At 41.7% G+C, this 26,317-nt stretch overlaps 1 protein-coding gene across 5 annotated transcripts in view; it reads left to right on the top strand.

Moving 5' to 3' along the window:
* RB1 (RB transcriptional corepressor 1) overlaps nucleotides 1–26,317 on the top strand; it is a 172,314-nt gene that overhangs the window by 25,923 nt on the left and 120,074 nt on the right. For all 5 annotated transcript variants that reach the window (XM_073343945.1, XM_073343935.1, XM_073343928.1 and 2 more), the window contains 5 exons: nucleotides 102–236; nucleotides 3,571–3,609; nucleotides 4,331–4,398; nucleotides 5,774–5,884; nucleotides 22,800–22,948. In XM_073343945.1, the coding sequence (XP_073200046.1) occupies nucleotides 102–236; nucleotides 3,571–3,609; nucleotides 4,331–4,398; nucleotides 5,774–5,884; nucleotides 22,800–22,948 (502 nt within the window). The remainder of the gene's footprint in view (nucleotides 1–101; nucleotides 237–3,570; nucleotides 3,610–4,330; nucleotides 4,399–5,773; nucleotides 5,885–22,799; nucleotides 22,949–26,317) is intronic.

Here is a 26,317-nt window from a genome sequence, read left to right as displayed (position 1 = left end):
TATGAACAACACCTCTTAAAGAATCAGTTACTGTAAGGTAAATGTTCTCTTCCTGTTTTAAAGAAACAGATCTCATCATCTCTCATCTGTCTTCCTTGCAGTGTGTGCACATGTCTTCGGTTGCTGAGAGAGATGGATGTTAACATGGATACCATAAGCACTAAAGTTGATAGTAATGTATCACGACTGAATAAGAAGTATGATGTATTATCTGCACTATATCACAAGTTTGAAAGGTAAAATGCACAATTTTTTTGTTTGAACTGATCGATTCATTTTTAGCTGACAACATTTATTTTGATTTCTAAAACATATGTACTAGAAGTGCCCATCCTAAACTTTAGGCATATCTCCCAGTATCTTAAAATCTGTTATACAGAAACACTGTTTACACCATAACTTTTATACTGCATTATCGGATCATCCTGTTGTTTCTATTATTTGTACTATGGTAACACCAGGGGCCTCCAGCCTCCATTTTTAGGCATGGTACAGGTAAACTGTCCCTGAAAACCTCACCACCTAAGTAATCCCATTCAGTTCACATCCCATCATCTCCACAAAATGCCTGAGAAAAATGTTGAGATTTGAGCACATCTAAACGTCTTTAAGTGTCTGTGTGCGTCTTTTTCTCCTGAGCTGTGGGGTTGTGAGGAAGTGCATTCCAGAGGTGAAGGCTTATGGGAAATGGTCTGTCAGCAGCTCCCTTCCTTGTGTATTAAGGGTGAGCAATTTTGAGTGCCTCAGCTGATCACAAATACACCAATATGACATGAGGAAATAGACTGTCTTGCATAACTCTAACCCAAAATTAATTAACAAAATTGTAGCCTTTTCTGAGGGGGAAGGAAAGGAGACACTGAAGGTGAATGGGGCAGATTTAAGTCTTCTATGTGTATCCTTTTATTATTTTTTTAACCAACATAGGCTGCTTTAGAGAATTCTTAAATAGAGTTTTGATATTTCTCCAAAGACAGAAATACAGGCAGTTTGCTATTCTTGAGTTTACTGGGGCAGGGATGAACTCTCCTAGCTCTCAAAAATTTTTGGTCCATTGAAGTGCTAGTGTGTACCTCATGCTAGTATCTCAACCTCTCCTAGAATGCTCTTAAATTCCTTTCTGATTGCAGTCTTCAGTGAGAGAGGTACTCCACACCACTGAGTATCAATGCAAGAGGGCCACAAGTCTTGTGACATCACCAGAGTTGCCGCAGTGCTAAAGTATTTTTCAGCTTTGTGACATTGAACTGTTATGGTCTCTCGTATCCGTGCATCACCAAAAAATGTCCCATGGCCCTAAAGTATCCCTTTAGAATGACTGAAGGTGTATTGTATGGGTATTGTCAGCCATTGAGGCGCAAGCAACCAAATCAAGCATAGAGACAGGGCCACTGAATAGCCCGTAAGTGATTTCAGTCTTCAGTTCTTGGTGGTCTGCGTTTTCATGTTTGTTTAGCTGTGAAATTCAAACATATTTCTAAGCTGGCTGCCTACAAGTTGGCTTTTATCTCTTGCCCATGGTATACACTGTTCTTGCTCCTTCCCCCCCACCCCCACCAGCGTATTTCTCCTCATATGTTAGGCAACTAGTCCTTTCATCTAAACAAATTCTTTTCAGTTGCTTAGCAACACTCCAGCAGGTTTTGCTGCTGCATGTCCTATTGATACTTCCCATTGCCTAAAGGGACATGGTAGATTTGCTTTCCTAAATGGGTAGTATCAATTCTTTGTTCTTTAACTCTAATCCAGTTTATCATTGCATTGATCATCAGGATGGAAGATGGAAAGTGCTAGGCAAGTCCAAAATATTTTTTCTCAAACCTACCATAGATAGGGTTGCCAACTGTCCTGGTTTGGCCAGGAGTCACCTGCAATTGGGTTTGATCTCCTGGAGGCTACTGAAGCCAAACTGCGAGATTTTAGGCTTCTAAAAGTCCAGTGGTGCAGTGGGATTAAGCAGGCTCCCTACCTGCCCTGGCTCTGTGCCACTGCCAGAAGCAGTAACATGTCCAGCAGTGGCTCCTAGGAGGAGGTGTGGCCAGAAGGTCTCTGCTTGCTGCCCCCCACCCTGAGCGCCAACTCCGCAGCTCCCATTGGCTGAGAACGGGGAATTGCAGCCAGTGGAAGCTGTGGGGACACTGCTTGCAGACAGGGTCCATGCACAGAGCCATCTGGCTGCCTGTGAGTCTAGGAGCTGCTGTTGGACAAGCCGCCGCTTCCAGGAGCCACCCAAGGTAAGTGCCCCCAGGTGGAGCCTGCACCCCAAGCCCCCTCCTGCACCCAAACCCCTTGCCCCAGCCCCCTCCAGTACCCAAACTTTCTCCCAAACCCCCTACGGCACCCCAACCTTCTCTCCCAGCCCCGAGCCCCCTCCTGTACCCGAGCCCTCTTCTGGAGCTTGCACCCTGAGTCCTCCACCGTATCCCAATGCCATACCCCAGGCTTAGCCCAGAGCCCACACCCCAACGCCCTGCCCCAGTCTGGTGAAAGTGAGTGAGGGTAGGGGAGAGCGAGCCACTGAGGCTGGAGTGAGTGGAGGAGCGGGGCCTTGGAGAAAGGGCAGGGCTGTGGCCTTGGAGAAAGGGCAGGGCTGTGGCCTTGGAAGGGGTGGGATGGGGCAGGACAAGGGTGTTTGGGTTTATGTAATTAAACAGTTGGCAACCCTAACCATAGGTCTTTTTCTGAAGTATAAAAATGTCCCTTAATCTGCATGTTTCCTTTTAAATCTTGCCCCGACTATTTGTCTGGTGTCTTTCCTCACCCAGTCCTCATTTTTACCTTTTTTTTCCTCTCATCTTTTTTTCTGTAAAACGTTTGTACGGTGACATTACAGAAGAAGGGACTTTGAGGCAAATTACAAGGATAAAATTTAAAACAGTATTGCCAATCTCAAGCATTCAAAAATTTGAGTCTGACTCAATCATGAGGCTTTACAATTTTTTTTTTTAAGGCTTTTGACTTCTGGTTCCTGAGCCTTTAGGTTGCACACTTGGATCATATTTTAGTGGTTTCTATTCCCTCAATCATGAGGCCTCGGGCAACTTATTTTTAAAATGAGAGTTGTGAGTCTCTTATTGCTTGACTCCAAGAGCCTGGGGTTTTAAGAAGAAACTGATATGGTAATTCTTTCAACAGAATCATGAGATGGTAACACTGATCCAATACAGGCTGTAAAACAGTCAAGACACACTTCATCCAGTAGTTTGAGAGTGTACTACAGAGTCTACAATTTATTTACAAGACATTGGAAAATAATGTGCATGTAAATCCTGGCTTTCTGGAAAATATGATTACTTAATAGATCACGTTTTAAAATTGCTTTATTATGTGAGGTTTGATATAAGCATTCCAAGAAGAGCTGCTCCTTGTAAAACTACTAGTTATAACCAGCCCATTGTGGCTGTTTGTGACACTTGTAAAGCAGATTGGCAATGTTCTTTAATTACAATAACTGACATTTTCTGAGGTGGCATGTATTTCTGCTGTATTTAGCTGAAACAAAGAATGCTACACATTTGTTTTAGACTGAGAAAGGGATGCAAAGTAAGGAACTGAATTTTTTTTTTCTAGGACTTGTGGACTTATCTACGTAGTACAGCCCAGCAGTCAGTAAGTCTGGCTTTTATAATTTATATATATAAAATTTAGGAGGCAGTCCAAAGCATATGTTAGTATTTTACTTTTCTAACTACTTGCTTCTAAAGTGTATACAAAAAAAGAAAAAAATTATTGATGGCACCAAAATGTCATGTGACTAGTTTAGATTGAGCAGGGACTAGGGGAGTTTCAGTGGGAAATGAAGAAAGCTGCAGAAGTGATATACTTGGTCAGTATATTTGTGGTGCCACTTGCACCATGAATATCTCCACCTGCTGGCTTATGTATCAGCATGAAAGAAACTAACAGTGACAGGATGAACTTCATAAGCATAGTAATAGATGAGAGGAAATATTGGCTGCTTCCAAAATTAGATTGAGTTAATGCTGTGACTGGAGAATAGGACCTTTTTGTCAGACATGAGCAAGAGAAAACTACTCACAATAATTTGAGTAAATTATCAACATTCACTTCCTTCACCCAGACATTAATGCTTAGCATTTCTTGAATGGAATAAGAACAATTAGCCTTTCCATTTCAAAATTTGTTTGTAGTTTTAGTTCCATTCAGAATGTATTGTGGTAACTAATAAACCTTAAAGTGTATAGGAAAACTTTCTGCGTTGCCCTAAATGATTGAGTCCACAGACTCAAGTGATTCTCCAGAGACTATATTCAGAATTGTTGTAGAACTGTTGCTGTGAAATTTTTACTACTTTGTCATCTGTGTATAGGACTGCTGCTGAATTGAGTTTCCCATTGGTTCTGAAAACATCCTGGATCACGTTTTTGTTGGCGAAAGGTAAATTATGTTTCTAGTAATTATTGTAATTTCTTTTATTGGAGTGAATTTATAGACTTTTTGTTTGATATGTCCAGTACAAGAAGCAAGACCGTTTGGCTGTTCTCTTAGCTGGCATTATGGACTGGGAAGTTTGAATATGGTATGTGATATCTTTCCTGCTACTTAGGAGGCTGCTGCTATTCTGGCCACTTGGATTTGAGGGTGGAATAGTTTTTTGGTGGTTGTTTTTTTTTTTTTTTTTTTTTTTTACATGCCCCTATTTCATGAAAATGGCTGCCTGACCCTGACCAGTATTTTATTTATTTATTTTTTAAATGGACCTGGAGAAGTTTGTAAGATTGTTTCTTCACTGTGGTAAGACTCACTCTGTGAAGGGCTTGGGCCTTAGTGAAGGATGGGAGGCCAGCACCATATTGTTATAGCAGTACAGTCAGCATCTAAAGCCTCTTTTACGCTAAGGAATTTATTGAAAAAAAATCCTCATTTGCACCAATGGGAGCCCTAGTGTATACAAAGCTTGTGTGTTTACAACTGTCAATAAAACCTGCTTAGGAGCAGCTGAAATAACAGAGTTTTTGTTTCCTCCTAAAATTCTTGAGCATACCCATAAAGTTAAGGGTAGGGGAGGTTTTCTGCCTTGCCTTTTTGAGGGTCATGAGGAAGGGGTAAAATTCTATTAGGTATGGGAGGGTCAATAACAAAGGTTCCACAAGAGGTTTGGAAGTAGATGAGCTCAGTCAAACTGAGGCTGGAAGCGAGCCTACGTGGTACCCTTCTAGTCCTAGTGGTAAGGATAACTGTTAAACTGTATACACTGTATACTGTTAATTTTTCAAGTGCTGTTACTACTTCTACTTCTGTAACTTGTAAGTATATCACCTATCACGAAGACTGTTTGAACAGCCTGACTAACCTGAGCTTGGAATATAACAATTGCTGTGCTTTTAACTGACTCTGTATAAATGAAGAGAAATTATGTATTTTTTGTAAAACCAAGTTTAAGTAGTAATTGGAGAAGAGAAAAGGGGGAAAAATTACATAAATATAAAATAGTGATATGTGAAGGCAAAGTACTTGTCTACAGTGTCATTATTCTTGAGTAAAAGATGTGGGGGGGGAAGTCATATGCTGGAAAGTAAGAACTTCATGCACAGTTTAAGAAAAAAAATGTGAATTACATATGTATTTCCAGAGTGATAAATCCTTGCAAATCATGCATGGTTAAATACATCAAACTTCAGACATGCTCACATCCAGAATCCGTTAACAGTGGTTTTGAGGTGAAACATCCAAATATTCCTTCTGTCAGGAATAATTTTATTTTAAACTCCAAGCATTCACTCATAAAATTCTTCTTTTTTTACATTTTCAGGAAAAGTATTGCAGATGGAAGATGACCTGGTGATCTCTTTTCAGTTACTCTTATGTGTCCTTGATTATTTTATCAAACTATCACCACCAGCAATGCTCAAGGAGCCATACAGTAAGGATTTTAATCTTGTGTTCAGAAGCTTAGGTTCATAAAGAAGTCAACTTCAGTCTCCTTAGGGGCTTCAACAGCACCCACACTGAATGCTCTATTCTATGCACACTGATGCACACTGAATCTTCTGTTCTATCTTAACCTACGTCACAATTGTGTTTAAATTTTGGGTTATTGAATGAAACAGAACATGGCAATATATTTAATATATTAAGTCTTCCATTTTTACTATCCCTCCGCTCCCTTTACTGCCTTCCCACCCCCAAAGGAGTACTCTAATGGCTTGGTAGTGTATCAGCAATACTGCTACTGAATGTACAAGGGACTTGAGAAATTGGATTGAAAAGCATTATTTAAATTTTGACTGGGATATTACATAAATGAAAGAGGTGGATGGTGGCATGATTTTACAGAGCTTTCTTGATGTATAGTAATGTGATGGCATCACCTCACTGCAGAATTTTCAGCTGCAGTCCAGTCTAACAGTATAGGGGACAGAATTTGCGGCCATGAAGAGAAGAAGGAAAGAGGGGTGGGTAGATGGAGTAAAAGGTGGTTGGAATCATAATTCAGAATGAAAAGGTGTGTACAGAATTTTGCTATATAGATACTTTTTGTTCTTCTTTGAGTGATGGTCCCTATTGTAGTCCACTGAGGATTTACACATGTGCACCATGCGTCCGTAGCTGGAGAATTTGAAAGTAGTAGTGTCCAGTGGTCGATGCATGTGCCCTTGGCTTTACCTCATGGTTTCGTCTGGGTGATGGTGGGATGGACCAACCGCATCTCCAATTCCTTCTCACCACATTGCATCCAGGTGCAGTCCTTCCCCAGCCTTACCCAAGAAGGCTGGGCCGTCCACCTCTGGAAGCACCTCATGGAAGTTGCCATGAGACCTCATTCTGACCTAGGCTGGGAAGCTCCCTGGTACATCGGCCTGAGAGCTAGGAGTGTGCCTCCAGCTACAGAGTCTGAGTGTGGCACCGGCAGACCACCACTGTGGACTCCGCGCTGGGGCCTAGTCGGGAGGTAAGGAAGCGTGCACATAAGCATGGTAGTGAGTTTTCCCCCAAACCTAAGAGTGGGGACACTTCTTCCATGAGTTCCAGTCATGGGGAGGGAACATCTTCTAAAACACAAGAAGAGATAGCACAAGCTGACAGATCCACCATATCAGGTACCGAACTGCATATCCTGTCAGTATCAGCGCCCCATAGATTGCGAGAACTGTCTGCTCTGGGGAAAACTACTGCTCTGGTTCCTGGTGCAGAAAGAGTACCCTTAATACAAGGGAGGTCAGGAAAAGCACCAGCACCCCCAGGAAGTATTTGTCCTAGGAAAGCTGAGGTCTCCATGCCTTCTGGGACCTTCTATTTAGGGAGACTATATCTCCCATTTATGACATGCCACAGCTGAGACACCCCATGCTCCGATGGTCTGTATGCTTCCACCAGCTCTGACGGTATTGCTGATGGAACAGGTGTCCCAAGTCTTCATCTTTGGAGGAGACCAATTGGGGCAGGGACTGTCCATCGATTACCGCCACTATGAATATCTGAGGAAGCCTTCTATATTGTGGCAATATTCCTCCATTCAAACTGTCACAGAGCCACTGGTTCCCCATACCGTGGGGCCCACTGTAACATCCTCTGGCTCTGTCATGCTGGCCTGGATCTCCTGTGTAAAGTGGCAGGAGAGCTTCACATCCCTCTGGAGGAGATCCAAGGCACTCAACATAAGCTGCTGGACATCTTTCGCTCATCAGCGCTGGGTAGAGTTACTCTGCCAATTAACAATATCACCCTTGAGCCACCTAGAACAGTTTGGCATACACCAGCCACAATACTCCTACCCTCAAGGGGGTAGAAGAACGCTACTATGTACCAGTTAAGGGATCTGAGTTTCTTTTCTTGCACCCCCTCAATTCGCTTGTAGCCTAGGTAGCAACGGGACAGTCCAAACAACAAGACCCATGCTCCATTTAATCCAATAAGGAGGGTAAGTGGTTGGACCTTTTGGCTTGCAAGGTCTTCTCAGCCAGCGTTCAGTTCAGGATTTTGAAGTATCAGGGATTACTTGCCAGATACAATTTCCTGAATTACAGTGAACTAGAGGACTTGGCTGAAAAACTGCTGTGGCAAGACAGGACCCACTTCTAGGCAATAGAGGAAAGGAAACTGGTAGCAAGGACATCTCTTCTATCACCTGTGGATGTGACAGATACTTCATCGCACTCTGTGACTTCAGGCATAGTCATGCGGAGGGAATTGTGGCTCCGTTCCTCTGATTTCCTCAGGGCATTGCAAAATATGACTGAAAACCTCCCTTTCAATGAGTCCCATCTTTTTACCAGAAAACGGATGATTCTCTCCACACCCTCAAAGATTAGAGGGCTACACTTTCTTCCCTGGGTATTTACACACCTGCTCCCAAGCATAAATTTTACTGTCCACCGCCCACACAATGTTACACAACCTCCAGTTTTTCTATCTGAGGCCATACGAACCATCATGGAAGTGTGTCAGAAGGCTCAAAGATATTGTTCTCTGGGTCCACCTTCACAATCTTCTTCCTGCCAGATGCAATTTCCACAAAAAAGATCTTTCTGAGGAACTCTAGAGCAGGGGTTCTCAACCTTTTTCTAAGTCGTTCCCCCCCCCCCCCCCAAACATACAATAAAAAAATCTATGGCCCACCTGTGCCACAATAACTCTTTTTCTGCATATAAAAGCCAGGGCCAGTGTTAGGAGATAGCAAGCAGAGCAATTGCCAGGGGCCCCATACCACAGGGGGCCCTGCAAAGCTAATTTGCTCAGGCTTCGGCTTCAGACCTGGGTGGTGGGGCTTGGAGCCCTGGGCTTCAGCCCCAGGTGATGGGGGTTAGGCTTTCTGCCCTGGGCCCCAGCAAGTCTAATGCCGGCCTTGTATGTCTGACCCTCTGAAAGCTGTTTGCAACCCCCCCCAGTTGGGCCCCAGACCCCTGGTTTAGAACTGCTTTAGAGAGCCTCCCTTACTGCCACAGAACCACCCCACTCCTTTCTGGGGTCGTCGGGCACTCTTTCTACCAGCTTGGAGTGCAATAAAAATGGACAAGTGGGTTCAAAATGTCATCCACATGGCTATATGATTGAGTTCATCATGCTGTCTCATCCACAGCCGCTTCCCGCATCCCTCCTCAGGGATCACTCTCACGACAACATCCTCACTCTAGAGGTGAACTCCTTACTACAAAGAGGAGCGATATAATGGGTCCTCTGGAGTACGAGAGGATGGCATTCTTGTTCAACTTCCTAATACCCAAAAAGAAAGGCCAATGGAGACCTATTCTGTACCTGTGCCTTCTCAGTTGCTTCATCCTCAAGCCCAAGTTTCTTATGGTCAAGTTAGGAGCGATCATCCCATCATTAGAAAAAGGCATGTGGTTAACAGCTCTCAGTATGCAAGATGTCTACTTTCACATAGACTTTCATACAGCCCACAGACAGGATCTGAGGTTCATGGTCAGCTCGCACCATTTTCAGGTACAGGGTCCTTACATGAGGACTCACCACTGCTCCCAGGATCTTCACCAACGTTTTCTCAGTAATGGTGGCATACCTCAGACATTATGGGGTCCTTGTGTTCCCTTATCTTGATAACTGGCTCCTGGCGGCCCGATCCAGATGCGAATCCCAAGTTTCAACCTCCATGTAGCTCAGGCTCCTTTCCTCCATTGGAGTCCGCATCAATGTCGAAAAATCAACCTTGGACCAAACAACCCCTAGACTTTATAGGGGCCTACATTAACTCGGTCACAGCATGAGCCTGCCTACAAATGCAGAGGTTCCAGACTCTGCAAGAACTCATAGCCCATGTCAACAATTTTGTCCTAGCCAGGACCTACCTATCCCTCCTTGGCCACATGGCTTCGTGCACATACATTACTGCTTTCACTTGCCTCCACCTTCGCTGCTTCCAGATGTGGCTCCAGAAGATTTACTCACCCATGCATCATGCCATCGACCTTGTTACTCTCTTCCATCTGCTGGTGGACAGACCCATGACAGGTTTGCATAGGGGTTCCCTTTCTCCCCATTTCCCCGGACAAGACAATCATCACCAACTCATCCCTCATAAGTTGGGGAGTGCATATGGGCAATCACATGACACAGGGAACATGGACTCCTTGGGAATCCAGGATGCACATCAATATTTTGGAACTCAGGGCTATAAGGAAGGCATGCCACGTATTTCTCCCATTCATCAGTTCCCATTATGTTCTTATGTCTGACAACATCTCCAGTGTTTACTGTGTCAACTGTGTTCAGACGCAGTCAACCTCTGGAATTGGTGCATCACGCACCAGATCCTCTTATCTACATTCTATCTCCCGGGGACACAACGTGATTGCAGACTTGCTCAGCAGGCAGTTTGTGATTGACCACGAGTGGGAACTCCATGATACTGTGGTACGTGACATCTTTGACAAGTGGGGGGTCTCCAACCACAGATCTCTTTGCATCGCCCATCAACAACAAATGGAAGCACATACTGCCACGGGGACGGAGGGTGTCTTGATCTCCCCTCTCGGGGCAATGCTCTCATACTCCCCTGGTCAGACCAGATCAACTATGCCTTACCTCTTCCACTCCAACCATGAGTATGCCGCAAGATCAGACGAGGCAGAGCGACAGTCATCCTGATCACCCCTTGCTGGCCCAGACCATTCTGATTTCCTAACCTCCTCTGCATGACTGTCCATCCCTCAATTTTCATCCCTACTTTCCCCAATCTACTGACACAGTACAAGATCAGACATCCCAATTCACAAGTGTCTTCTCAGAGCATTGTATTTGTATGAACATCTTCTCTAGAACTGGCATGTTCATCAGAGGTGCAGAACATCCTCTCTAGCAGCAAGAAAGAGTCCACTAGGCATTGCTACCGGGCCAAGTGGAAACACTTTGCCTCCTGGGCCCAACAAAATGGGCTTTCCCCAGAAGTGGTGGGATTCCCCTTCTTCTGGATTACCTCCTGTCCTTGAAGGCATCAGGTCTCGCTTTCAACTCTCTCAAGGTCCACTGAGCAACAGATAGCACTGTCCACCCCCTGTGGAAGAAAATTCCATCTTTCCACTTCTGTTGACTGCTAGGTTTTGGAAAGGCCTCATGTAACCTCCCAACCCATTCAACCCCTCACTCTCCAGTGGGACCTCAGCCTAGTTCTACCTGCACTACTGTAATCACCTGTTGGACTGCTGGCATTGTGCCATGTGTCCCTCTTTTTCATGAGTCACTTTCCTTTTTGCTATCACTTTGGCAAGAAGGTTTGGTGAACTTGAGACCCTGATGGCGGACCACCTTTATGGAAAGTCATGAAAGGAGGAAGTCTTCCTGCACCTGCACCCCAAATTTCGGCCAAAGGTCATCTCCCAGTTTCATGTTAATCGATCCATTTGCTTACTTGCTTTCTTTCTGAAGCCTCACTCCTTGGAAGACGAATGGTGATTCCACTCCCTTGATGTCCATTGGTCCTGGGCCTTCTACCTACAGAAGACAAGGCCAATCAGGAAAGTCTCTTCCGCCCCTCCCCCCCCGCACTCCTTCTCCCCGGTCGTAATAGCTGTAAGAGTTAAAGGGTAGGCAATCTTCACACCAAGAATCTCCAAGTGGATTTCGGGGTTCATTACTTTCTGTTATCAGACCTGCTTGGGATGCTGGCCCAATTCACAAGAGCCCAGGGTTCAACCCTAGCCTCCCTCTGTGATGTGCTGCGCTGCTTGGGGACATATATAGAGCAGCCACTTGGAGTTCATTACACACCTTTTGCTACGCATTGTGCCTTGATGCAGGACTTGGTGGATGCCTCTTTTGGTGTGACTGTCCTCTACTCAAACATTCCGTCTTCATCCTCACAACCTCATCTGACTTAGATAGTGCTTGTTAATCACACTCAGTGGAATACTATAGGTACCATCACTTGAAGAACAGGATGTTATTTACCTGTAATTGGAGGTTCTTTGAGATGTGCATTCCCTATCTGTATTCCACTTCCCACCTCCTTGTCTTCTGCTATGGATCTGTTGGATATGTGGTGGTGAAGCAACTGGAGATGCAGTCGGTCCACCCCACTCTTTATTACTTCCGACGAAACCATGAGGCGAGCCAAGGGTGCATGTGCAGACCAACGGACACTACTGACAAATTCTCTGACTCTGGACATGTGCGCATGCATAAACCCTCAGTGGAATACAAATAGGGACCGCACATCTCGAACTTCTAGTTACGGGTAAGTAACCTCCTCTTTCCTTGGTTTGACTTTGAGCTGACTTAAGTCGAACTCTTACATTAGTAAATGTTCATTCCTGTTGAAAATCATAAACTTCTCTAAACAGTAACTTTTAGTATGTTGTCCTTATACATTTAAAACTTGGGAAATGTTACTAAGAACACTATAAGTAGTGTCACAACAGTCTTGTGTAACTTTGGATAGTACTTCATTTTTATGTTGGGTATCTTCCACCAGGGGACACAGATTTTAAAGGTATATTGCAATATTAGAAAGTAGGGTATATGAACAAGGGAAAAAAAGCTGGAGTTAATTGGGTTTTTCCTTTAACAGGATTGGTGAAGGATATTGTCAGTAATGTCCTTGCTTTTTTTGTCTTGATCCATAACTTGTATGGATAACGTGAATTTGTCTGATTATTCATTGATGAATAGCTTCAAATGGATGGATTATTGGTGGTCTTGTTATCCCTACTCCATTTGAACTTTAATGGTCAAAAAGACTCCCTTTTTATTCTAAGGACAATTTTAACAATGTAAATAAGTAATGGAGAAAGAATAGCCTTGGGGTTAAGATATGGCTCCCCAAAGCTGATAAGAGTTTAAATTTATCCTTTGTAAAGTGTATTGATGTAGGATAGACACTATACATGGTACTGCCAAGCTTAAACATTCAAAAATCCTGAGTCTGGCCCCAAAAGTTGAGCTTTTTATAAAAATAAATAAGTAAAATCTGGGTTCTGTGCCTTCTCTTTGACTCTTAAGAGTTCACATTATTATTATTTTTTTCAAATGCAACTATGAGAACTAGAAACCTGTTTTAATGTGAAAGGTGAGATTCTGATATCACTTGACTCCAAAAGCTGGAGCTTTAAGAAAAATAGATATTTTAATCACAAATTCAATATTAACAGTTGACAATATGCAAAGTATTACATTAATATTCCAGATGAGTGCCAGCCACAGTTTCCACAGGCACTGCTTAAGCTCTCTCACAAGTCTGTCAGAGGTTCTCAATCCTGATCAGTAACACACTGTAATAGTCAAGTCCTGGTGACAGTGGAAAGGCTTTAAATTTTGATATGAATAAAACAAAAGGGGACTAAGATGAGACTACTAAAGTAGAACAGCTGGGCAAAAACTTTGACTGAACAGTTACCAATCACCAAACTGACAATTACCAATCTAGAATACCAATTTAAAATGTAAAATTTTACTTTATTTTTTAATTTATAGTATAATAGTTTATACCTTGATATAATGCAACATATAATTTATAAAAGTCAATTCAGTAAAGATGAAATTAAACTACTTTGACCTTTTAAAAAACAAAACAAAACATGGTTTTGACCTTAATGAAACAAACATCTGAAATTTTCTAATGTGGAAAATTTCAAAATGTTAGGTTTTTTGTTCCAAAATTGTGTAAAATTTATAATTTTTTATTGAATGGAAATTCCAGGTGGTTCTTCGAGCGTCCTCTGCATATTCCTGTTCTTGGGGTACCAAAGGCTTCAGTATGTGATCCACAATTGGAGGTTGAACTGGGTCCTATGATTATGTCAGACAGCCTTCTCCCAAGCAAAGTTGTTATGCATGAGGTAATGCCAGAGTCCCACTGTATCCTTCAGGGGAATATGATACCAGCTTAGGGAAGTTGGCAGGACTGGCCTATTGCCTCCTTGAATATCCCAGCTGTACCGGCCAACTTCTTCTCCTTCCCTTTCCCAGTCTAGAATGTTGAATTCTCTGGTGCTGGAGCATCTTCCAATGCAGTCTGTGGATATGAGTTACAGAATGCCATCAGTAGCTTTGGAGGAGAACTTGCATCCATTTTTTTTCATATTCTGGGGTCTACTGCCAAGGCTAAATTCTCCTTGCCTGTATTAGAATGGCTGTGGCAACTTCAAAATCCCTTGATCCAAACCATCTTTGTGTCAACCAGTCTCTAAAAAGGCAGACAAATTATGTCAGATCCCACAGGATGGGTTTATTGTTTTCATGTGCACCCTCAGTCAAACTCATTATAGCAGCAACACAGCAAAAGTCTAGATCAGCTTTTCAACTTTCTACCCCCATGGATAAAGAAAGGAAAAAAATGGATTCTCTGGGCAGAAAATCATTTTCTTCATCCTCCTTAAACAAATGCGTAACTAGCTACTAAGCAGTTATGGATAGATATCAGTTTATGGGAGACTATATCTGTCTTTATTAAATGTTTTACCAGAAGAGCAAAATAAAATTTAATATCAGCCCTTGATAAAGAGGGCCAAAATGTGGCCAAGCATGCTCTAAGGCATCATCTGATGTTTCTGCTACTGCCTCAAGGTCATTGGCCTCTGAAGTAGCTCTGCAAAGACATATTTGGTTATAAGAAAAGGAGTACTTGTGGCGCCTTAGAGACTAACCAGTTTATTTGAGCATGAGCTTTCGTGAGCTACAGCTCGCTTCATCGGATTCATCGGATGCATCCGATGAAGCGAGCTGTAGCTCACGAAAGCTCATGCTCAAATAAACTGGTTAGTCTCTAAGGTGCCACAAGTACTCCTTTTCTTTTTGCGAATACAGACTAACACGGCTGTTACTCTGAAACCTGTCATATTTGGTTATGTTTATCTTCTCTCCCATTGAATCCTGGCTTTAAAATAGAAGATGTACCCTTTGAAGGGGATAATTTATTTAATGCAAAAATGGAGAAGACACTGGGAAAACTGAAAGGCGTGATCCATAGTGTCGTAAATATAAAGGGAAGGGTAAACCCCTTTAAAATCCCTCCTGGCCAGAGGAAAAATCCTCTTACCTGTAAAGGGTTGAGAAGCTAAAGGTAACCTCGGTGGCACCTGACCAAAATGACCAATGAGGAGACAAGATACTTTCAAAATCTGGGAGGAGGGAGAAAAACAAAGGGTCTGTGTCTGTATGATGCTTTTGCCGGAGACAGAACAGGAATGGAGTCTTAGAACTTAGTAAGTAATCTAGCTAGGTATGTGTTAGATTATGATTTCTTGAAATGGCTGAGAAAATAGCTGTGCTGAATAGAATGAATATTCCTGTCTGTTTCAGAGTAACAGCCATGTTAGTCTGTATTCGCAAAAAGAAAAGGAGTACTTGTGGCACCTTAGAGACTAACCAATTTATTTGAGCATAAGCTTTCGTGAGCTACAGCTCACTTCATCGGATACATACTGTGGAAAATAAAGATGATGTTTGTTTTTATACACACACATCATGAAAAAATGGGTGTGTATCACTACAAAAGGTTTTCTCTCCTCCCACCCCACTCTCCTGCTGGTAATAGCTTATGTAAATTGATCAGTCTCCTTACAATGTGTATGATGATCAAGGTGGGTCATTTCCAGCACAAATCCAGGGTTTAACAAGAACGTCTGAGGAAGGGGGTGGGGGGTGATGGAAAACAAGGGGAAATAGGTTACCTTGGATAATGACTTAGCCACTCCCAGTCTCTATTCAAGCCTAAGTTAATTGTATCCAATTTGCAAATGAATTCCAATTCAGCAGTCTCTCGCTGGAGTCTGGATTATCAAGGATCTACAACCTGTCCTGAAGGATGACCCAACACTCGCACAAATCTTGGGAGACAGGCCAGTCCTTGCCTACAGACAGCCCCCCAACCTGAAGCAAATACTCACCAGCAACCACACACCACACAACAGAACCACTAACCCAGGAACCTATCCTTGCAACAAAGCCCGTTGCCAACTGTGCCCACATATCTATTCAGGGGACACCATCACAGGGCCTAATAACATCAGCTACACTATCAGAGGCTCATTCACCTGCACATCCACCAATGTGATATATGCCATCGTGCCAGCAATGCCCCTCTGCCATGTACATTGGTCAAACTGGACAGTCTCTACGTAAAAGAATAATGGACACAAATCAGATGTCAAGAATTATAACATTCATAAACCAGTCGGAGAACACTTCAATCTCTCTGGTCACGCGATTACAGACATGAAAGTTGCGATATTACACAGAAAAACTTCAAATCCAGACTCCAGCGAGAGACTGCTGAATTGGAATTCATTTGCAAATTGGATACAGTTAACTTAGGCTTGAATAGAGACTGGGAGTGGCTAAGTCATTATCCAAGGTAACCTATTTCCCCTTGTTTTCCATCACCCCCCACCCCCTTCCTCAGACGTTCTTGTTAAACCCTGGATTTGTGCTGGAAGTGGCCCACGTTGATCATCATACACATTGTAAGGAGACTGATCACTTTACATAAGCTATTACCAGCAGGAGAGTGGGGTGGGGAGAGAGAGAGAACCTTTTGTAGTGATACACACCCATTTTTTCATGATTTGTGTGTATAAAACCAAACATCTTCTGTGTTTTCCACAGTATGCATCCGATGAAGTGAGCTGTAGCTCACGAAAGCTTATGCTCAAATAAATTGGTTAGTCTCTAAGGTGCCACAAGTACTCCTTTTCTTATTCCTGTCTGTGTCTTTTTTGTAACTTAAGGTTTTGCCTAGAGGGATTCTCCATGTTTTGAATCTAATTACCCTGTAAGGTATCTACCATCCTGATTTTACAGAGGTGATTCCTTTACTTCTATTAAAAGTCGTCTTGTAAGAAAACTGAATGCTTTTTCATTGCCCTAAGATCCAAGGGTTTGGGTCTGTGGACACCTATGCAAATTGGTGAGGATTTTTACCAAACCTTCCCCAGGAAGTGGGGTGCAAGGGTTGGGAGGATTTTGGGGGGAAAGACGTGTCCAAACCACATTTTTTCCAGGAACCCAGATAAAGTTTGGTGGTGGCAGTGGAATTCCAGGGGCAAAAGGGTTAAATAGTTTGTACCTTGGGGAAGTTTTAACCTAAGCTGGTAAAAGTAAGCTTAAGAGGTTTTCATGCAGGTCCCCACATCTGTACCCTAAAGTTCAGAGTGTGGAAGGAACCTTGACACACAGCAAGATAGTTAAGGAGGCAGAATTCCTATAGGAGGAGGATGTAAACACCTGTGTTCAGGAATCACAGGCCGTATCCCATTTTCCTCTTCCTCTTATTATAATCAGAAAAGATAGCCGTACATCACATGAAGGCAGACCACTTCAAATATCAAAAATTTTGTAAGCACTAGATGTGAAAGAAAGCCTAGTCAAGTATAAATAAAATCTTAAGTGAATCAAACAGTACCACGGAATCTCCATGAATAGAAATTCCATGTTTCATTAATAAGAGTATAGCAGTAGGATTATACTACCGACTACCTGATCAGGATGGTGATAACAATTGTGAAATTCTCAGGGAGAAGTGAAATGTTCCCAGTAAATATGAGGATAGTTGAAATAACATAAGAACAGCCATACTGGTCAGACGAAAGGTCCATTTGGCCCAGTATCCTGTCATCCAACAGTGGCCAATGCTAGGTGCCCCAGAGGGAATGAACAGAACAGGTAATCGAGTGATCCATCCCGTTTCCCATTCCCAGCTTCTGGCAAACAGAGGCTAGGGCCACCATTCCTGCCCATCCTGGCTAATAGAAATGGATAGACCTATCCTCCATGAATTTATCTATTCTTTTTTGAACGCTGTTATTGTCTTGGCCTTCACAATGTCCTCTGGCAAGGAGTTCCACAGGTTGACTGTGTGTTGTGTGAAGAAATACTTCATTTTGTTTGTTTTTAAATCTGTTGCCTATTAATTTCATTTGGTGACCTTGTGTTATGAGGAGGAGTAAATAACACATCCTTATTTACTTTCTCCACACCAGTCATGATTTTATAGACCTCAATCATATCCCCCTTAGTCATCTCTTTTCCAACCTGAAAAGTCCCAATCATATTAATCTCTCCTCATATGGAAGCTGTTCCGTACCTCTAATCATTTTTGTTGCCCTTTTCTGAACCTTTTCCAATTCCAGTGTATCTTTTTTGAGATGGGTCAACCATATCTGCAAGCAGTATTCAAGATGTGGGCGTGGGCATACTATAGATTTATATAGAGGCAAACAGGATATTTTCTGTTGTGTTATCTAGATCTATCTTAATGATTCCCAACATTCTCTTAGCTTTTTTGACTGCCGCTGCACATTGAGTGGATGTTTTCAGAAACTATCCACAATGACTCCCAAGATCTTTCTTTTAACCCATTACTGATCCATGAGAGAACCTTCTCCCTTATCCAATGAATGCCTACTTCGCTTAATACTCCTTTGTGAGGGAACTTGTCAAAGGCTTTCTGAAAGTCGAAGTACACTATATCCACTGGATTACCCTTGTCTACATGCTTGTTGACATCCTCAAATAATTCTATTAGTGAGGCACAATTTCCCTTTATAAAAGCCATGTTGACCCTTCTCCAATGAATTGTGTTCATCTATGTATCTGTTAATTCTGTTCTACACTATTGTTTCAACCAGTCTGCCTGGTAATGAAGTTAAACTTACTGGTCTGTAAATTGCTCTGGAGCTTTTTTTAAAATTGGTATTACATTAGCTATCCACCAGTCATCAGTACTGAAGCAATAGGCTATATATCACAGTTAATAGTTCTGCAATATCATATTTGAGTTCCTGTGGAACTCTTGGGTGAATACCGTCTGGTCCTGATGACTTATTACTATTTATCAATTTGTTCCAAATCTGGGACAGTTTCTCAGATTTGTCACCTAAAAAGAATGGTTCAGGTGTGGGAAACACCCTCACATCTTTTACAGTGAAAACAGATGCAAAGACTCATTTAGCTTCTCCACTATCACCTTGTCTTCCTTAAGTGCTCCTTTAGCATCCAATTCTTTCAGTGGCCCCACTGATTATTTAGAAGGCTTCCTGCTTCTGATGTACTTTAAAGAATGTGCTGTTTGTGTCTTTTGCTAGTTCCTCTGCAAATTCTTTTTTGGCCTGCCTAATGATACTTTTACACTTGATTTGCCATAGTTTATGCTCCGTTCTATTTTCCTCACTAGGATCTGACGTCCAGTTTTTAAAAGCGGTCTTTGTCTCTAATCACCTCTTTTACTCTGGTTAGCCATGGTGGCATTTTTTGGTCCTCTTGCTGTGTTTTTTTTTTAATTATTATTAGGGATATACAGTTAGTCAGGTCCTCTTTTATGGAGTTTTAAATAGTTTCCATGCAGCTTGTAGGCATTTCACTTGTGACTGTTCCTTTTAATTTCTATTTAAATAGCCTCCTCATTTTTGTGTAGTTAAATACTACTGTATTTGGTTTCTTTGGTATTTAGATTATAATCACTATTGCCAAGAGGTTCAGCTATAACCTCTTGGACCAGATCCTGTGTGCCTATAAGGACTAAGTCAAGAATTGCCTCAATCTTTGAGGGTTCCAGGACTATTTGATCCATGAAGCAGTCATTAGTGGTGTCTAAAAGTTTCATCTCTGTATCCCATCCTGGCTACAAACACAGAAAACACAATAATAATTTGGGATTATGGTTAAAAGATACAAAACCAAGGGTAGGAATAAATGGTCAGTTTTCAGAATGGAGAGAGGTAAATAGTGATGTCCCACAGGGTTCTGTTCTGGGACCAGTCCTATTCAACATATTCATAAATGATCTAGGAACAGGGGTGAACAGTGAGGTGGCAAAATTTGCAGATGATACAAAATTACTCAAGATAGTTAAGTCCAAAGCAGACTCCGAAGAGCTACAAAGGGATCTTGCAAAACTGGATTGACGGCAACAAAAGTGGCAAATGAAATTCAATGTTGATAAATGCAAAATAATGCATATCGGAAAAGATAATTCCAACTATATGTACAAAATGATGGGATCTAAATTAGCTGTTACCACTCAAGAAAGATCTTGGAGTCAAAGTGGATAGATAGCGAATGTTTTCAGAGAACTCAATGTGCAGTAACAGTCAACGCTAACTGTTAGGTACCAATAGGAACGGGACAGATAAGACAACAGAAAATATCATAATGCCTCTATATAAATCTATGGTACATCCCCACCTTGAATATTGTGTGCCATTCTTGTTGCTCCCTCTCAAAAAAGATATATTAGAATTGAAAAGGGTACAGAGAAGGACAACAAAAATGATTAAGGATATGGAACAGCTTCCCTATGAGGAGAAATTAATAAAACTGGGACTTTTCAGCTTGGAAAAAAAACAAACAAGGGGGGAATATGATAGAGGTCTACAAAATGATAAATAGGGTGGAGAAAGTGAATGAGGAAATGTTGTTTACTCCTTCACATAACACAAGAACTAACGAAGTGAATAGGCAGCAGGTTTAAAACAACCAAAAGGAAGTACTACTTCACACATGTAGTCAACCCGTGGAACTCGTTGCCAGCAGATGTTGTGAAGGCTAAAACTATAACTGGGCTCAAAAAAGAATGAGGTAAGTTCATGGAAGATAGATCCATCAATGGTTATTAGCCAACATGGTCATGGTTGCAAGGCCACGCTGTGGGTGTCCCTAAACCTCTGATTGCTAAAAGCTGGGACTGGATGACAGGGAACGGATCTCTTAATAATGGTCCAGTTCTGTTAATTCCTGCTTGCATCTGGCATTGGCCACTGGTGGAAGACAGGATACTGGGCTAGATGGATCATTAATCTGACCCCCATGGCTGTTCTTAACAGTATCCTAAACAGCAAATGACTTTGCAGACACAAGACAGGTCAAAGAATTCCTCAGTCACATCTTCCTAACTGAATGCCTAGCACAAGTTTGACATGTTAGTCAACAGCTTCTAACCAATCTTGGAAGATCCCATCTGTGGTTTTGGAGACTGTCCAAGTTTTACAGTGCATGGAAACTAACGGTATTACAGATGGGTTTTAGATACAGTAAAGAGAGGCTGTACATCAAAGTCAAAGCCCTTCCTCCATTCAACTCCCATTTTCCCTCCCTTTTCAGGAGGTACTGTTAATAAAGGAAGTACAGGCTCATCTGAATGCCGTAGAACAAGTACCTCTGAACTCCAGAAACAAAGGTTTCTATTTCTGTTACTTTCTAATCCCCAAAGGCCTCAGACCAATTTTAGATCTCGGAGCTCTAAACAGATGAGTCAGGAAACTTCAGAATGCTGTCTCTGGCTTTAATCATTTTGTCTGTCTACTCTAGATAAATTTGCTTCTCTGACCTCAAAGGGGCATATCTCTCTAAGGCTATCCCACTGCAAATATCTACCTTTTGTCCTTGATTCAGACCACTTCAATACAGAGCCTTACCTTTTGGCCGCTCCTCTGCGTCCTCCGTTTTTATCAAATGTCTGGCTCCAGTAGCATCTCATCTGAGGAAGCAAGGGTTTTTATCTTCTCTTACTTAGAAGATTGACTACTGAAGGGCCAGTCCAAAGAAGAATTAGAAGAAGCCATTGAGGTGGCCTGCTCTCATTTCAAAATCTTGTGTCTTGATAAACCAGGAGAAGTCCCTTTTTCAATCAGTCTTCAACTCTGAAAGAAAAGCTTTTCTTTCGCAGGGAGGTTTTTGAAAATAACCATTTCCATACAGAGGCTGATGCTACAGCCCTTTCAGATGTATTTTCTAATGTTATTGGGTCTCATGGCCTCTACAACATATATGCAATTCCATGTACCAGGCTCAGAATGAGGCAGCACCAAAACTGGCTTAAAATAGAGTACCGAATGGCAGTCGGCTTTCTGTAATTTGGTGGTTGCATCCATAGCATGTCCTCAGAGAATTGAGTGTGATCCATCTGGCTCTCAAGGTATTTCTTTCACAGCTAAGTAATATGGTTAATCAGCTGGCCTTGGCAAGCCCTGGCACAAATTAAGTACTGGATCTTGATCGAGATCTGAAGTTCATTTTGACAGAGCAGTACTTCAATCATTCAATTACGACTCTGCTCTCTCTTGCCTTTATTGATGTACTGCTTGTCAAACTATCCCAAGAGTAGGAATTTGCAGAGGACACTCAAAGAACAAACAAAGGTTGGTTACTTGTAACCGAAGTTCTCTGAGATGCACTCTGCATATTCACACTCCCTGCCTGCCTTTTCTGTTCCTGCTGAGTCCTAATTTTGTATTTACTTGGTATTGAACTTTAGAGGTTGGAAAGAACTGAGGGCAGTGGCACCAATGCCCGTGCCATGCCCCTTGAGTCTGCATGGGGGTTGTCGGTGGGAGGAGAAACGGAGGGTGAGCCACTCCTAACAGGCACCACTACTAGAAGGTACAGCTGTCTTGCTACACCCAGTGGGTGGATTCCAAGAGTGTGAATATGCAAAGTCCATCTCGAAGAACTCCGGTTACAAGTAAGTAACCTTCTTTGTAGAGCTTTTGGGAAATGTGGTCTTCACTTGCGGCCTAACTCTGGATGTTACAGGAAACTAATGCTTACCCACCATTTGCAAAATGACTTGGAAGCTGTGGATGAAAAGTGCTGAGTAGTGTTAAATTCCATACATAAGTAGCTTTAAATACACAATGTCCAAAGACTTATGCAGACAGTCTCTCATTAGTTTTCTGTTCATGTGGACTTTGTATGATGCAACTCCTTTCTCAGCATATAAACCATAAGTGTGCTTCCTGTTCTACTGTATAACATTTTGTAGACTCTGTTCTTAAAACCATGTCACCCTCTTTTGTGGCTTAAATGTAAAGGTCAGAAGTATTTGGTTTTTAGTTAAACTTGTGGTTTTTTGTTTTTTTAAATCCTGTGGTGATGCTGACTGTCTTTTACAGAATCTCATGTGAGTGCACTGTCTATTAATGGCTCAACTCGAGCACCAAGGCGAGGTCAGAACAGGAGTACACGTACATCAAAACAAACTGACACAGATACAAAAGTTATTGAAGTCCTTTGTAAAGAATATGGTTGTAACTTAGATGAGGTAAGATTTGTGCTTTTTGAAAAATTCACAATCTTAAATCTTGGTGTAATGTCCATCAAGCAAGGCGATATCCAAAACTATGATTAAAACCTGATATTATTAATTGAGGCAGCAGTAAACAATTTTTAGTTTTTTACCTGATCATCAGTCTGTTTAAATCCAGTGGTCAGTAGTGTTATCCCTTTCTCAATATTTCTTCCTCTGTTTAAAAATCTCCCTTTTGCTATTTGAGTGCATGCAGTTGCCTTTTGATATGGGAGACTTAACTGTGAAATAAAGCATCTGACTTAGTTTTTCTTTGAGTACTCGACGTGTGGATTCTACTTGTGGTGTGCCCCAGTCCAGCCGCTTGCAATGTTTTCATTAGTAGTTTCTAGTAAGGGTTGTACACTCCTTCCCTAGGGTATTATACTCTCAACAATCCCAACTGCCATTCAATTCCTTTGGACTACCCTAAGCCTAGCAAATGGAACGACATTGATGTTCTCTTTATAGTTAGTTGTTAGGATAGCCAATACTGAGCTATTGTGGCTTTAGTGTTTACTAGTGTGTGTTGCTTCTAATTTTAAAAAAAAATTACAATTTTTTTTTGCTCCGAGTCAATTAGTATGTTTTTAGTCAGATGAACAGTTGACGACAGAAGCCCTATTGATACTTTAAAATATCTCCTATGGTTCTCCATATGATGAGTCTCTGTTAAGATTCAGGATCCACTCTGATCTCTAGGTTTACATATGCCAGCTTGCAGGAAGGAGACATTTCATCCGCCATCCTCCTTCCTTGAGATATAAAAATATTGTGCCTTCCTCATTTTTTTTAACAAATCTTCTGATCAATCTAAAAAGAGATGAACTCTATCTCTGTTCTTGGTAGCCGCACAGTTAGAACCGATGCAGAGACGTTAGATTTGATGCCATGATTGATGATCTTGGACTAATCTACAAGGATCTGTAGTCCTTCCTTCCTTTGTTTGGTTCCCACCTGTCCTTTTCCCAAGAGGTTTGGATGGCTATCACCTCAAACCAATGGGTTCTGCAGATCATCAGGGATGTTAAGTTTCATTCCCTTTCTCCCATTCATACCCTTTCCTGGTCTCTATTCAGGGATCATTCTCAAGAGTGCTGAGTCAAAAAATACTTGACCTAATCAGTCTAGGAGTGATAGGATTGGTAACACAAGAATTTGCGGGAAAGGGCTTCTATTCCCCTATTTTCTTATACCAAAAGAGAAAGGAGGTTGCCATCCAATCTTAAACATCAGGAATCTAAACAAATACATTAGATTGAACCAACTTTCATATGGCAACTCTTGCTCCAGTTATTCCTGCTTGAGATCCCTTGCATTGGTTCATTGCCCTTGAGTTACAGGATGCTTATTTTCCTGTGTTGACATGCCATGCACATAAGAAGCATCTTTGATTTGTGGCTTTAGGAATTCACTATCAATTCTGACAGGTTTCAGAGTAACAGCTGTGTTAGTCTGTATTCGCAAAAAGAAAAGGAGTACTTGTGGCACCTAAGAGACTAACCAATTTGAGCATAAGCTTTCGTGAGCTACAGCTCACTTCATCGGATGCATACTGTGGAAACTGCAGAAGACATTATATACACAGAGACCATGAAACAATACCTCCTCCCACCCCACTCTCCTGCTGGTAATAGCTTATCTAAAGTGATCACTCTCCTTACAACGTGCATGATAATCAAGGTGGGCCAGCACAAATCCAGGACTCCTCACTTTTAAATTCTTTGAAGTGATGGGACAACAAAAGAAAATTGTACATGTGGGAATACCATTTGCTGTTCCAATACCATCCACAATTCTGATGTATCCAAGAAACACTGGGGAGCACATATAGGTCTGATGCCAGCTCAGTCTGTGGCCTCATGGGGAGTCCTACATACACATAAATGTTTGAGTCTAGCTAGCAAGGCATTTCTACCACTGATCAAAGATTCTTTCATCCAGATTCTCATAAACAACTCCACAGCAGCCCACTACATAAACAGAGAGGCGCAAGATCAGATCTATGTCAAGAAGCCACAGATCTGCAAGAATGGTGTATCCAGAATCATATCAATTTGATAGCTCTCCACCTCGCAGGGGAGAGCAGTGGCTTAGCAGACTCACTTAGTAGAAAAGTGACTGTCTCATGAGTGGAGTTAAATTATTCATTATTGGCCAAATCTTCTAAAGGTGGGAGGGTTTCTTCAGATAGATGTGTTGCTTCAAAGCATCTGTTTTGTTCTCAAGCGGGAAAGAGTCCGGGTTCTATAGTGGATGCTTTCATGATTTGCTGGTCATTCCATTTGACGTATGCCTTTCCTCTGCTTTTTCTAATTCCAGGGGTGTTAAGGAAGATAAGGCAAGGAGCTTGAGGTTATACTGATAGCTCCCACTTGTCCTGGCCAATTCTGGTTTTTGTAACTCCTGATTTTGTCCGATCATCAATTTATCATGCTTCTGTTTCAGTACAACATGATATTGCAGAACCACGGCTTAGTTTTTCACCCAAATCTAGCGTTACTTCATCTCATAGCTTGGGTGGTTTCTGGATGTCTTTATTAGGTAGAGAATATTCTTCAGAAGTACAGAATAGCTTACTTCAGAGCAGGAAATATTCTGCAAGAATTACATATACTTCAAAATGGAAGCATATCTCCTTATGGGTATTGTTGAAGGGTCACACCATTTCTCAGTGTTCTAGTCCAAAAATCTTAGGTTATTTGTAGTTAAAACATTCCAGTTTGGTTCTTCAATTAAGGTAGATTTGGCAGTGCTGTCAATTTTTCATCTACTTATAGAAGGTTTTGGTTTTCTCTCATCAGTAAGCAGATTTGAGAGACCTGTTTTTTTGTGTCCTTCTATAAAAAAAGATTGCTCCAACATGGGATTTAAATCTAGTGCTTCCCCCCTCTAATGGAACCCCCTTTTGAATACTTATCAATCTGTCCAATTCACTTCTAATCCGTGAAGGTGGCATTATTAGCAGCAATTACCTTAGCATGTAAGGTAAGTGAATTACAAGCATTAATGATTAACCTTCCTTACAGTTTTTCATATGGACAGGGTAACTATGAGATGTCATCCATCTTTTATTCCAAAAATATTGTTGACTTTCATATCAATTTCTTCTTTTACCAATTTTCTTTCCAAGACCTTGTTAGTCTCCAGCTGAAGCTAAATTACATACCTTGGATGTGAAAAGATTCATTGTTTTACTATCTGGGTAGAAATAAATCTTCCTGTAAAACTTCAAGATTTTTTATTGATTATGGTAATAAATCCCAGGGAATGGCTGCTTCATCTCAAAGACTTCATCTCAAAATGGGTATCTGATTATACTTGAAGTGCATATATTAAGTCTCC

The sequence above is a fragment of the Lepidochelys kempii genome, chromosome 1, assembly GCF_965140265.1.
Source record: "Lepidochelys kempii isolate rLepKem1 chromosome 1, rLepKem1.hap2, whole genome shotgun sequence".
NCBI lineage: Eukaryota > Metazoa > Chordata > Testudines > Cheloniidae > Lepidochelys > Lepidochelys kempii.
The sequence above is the reverse complement of the archived record's forward strand: the minus strand, read 5'-3'. Positions and strand labels throughout refer to the sequence as shown.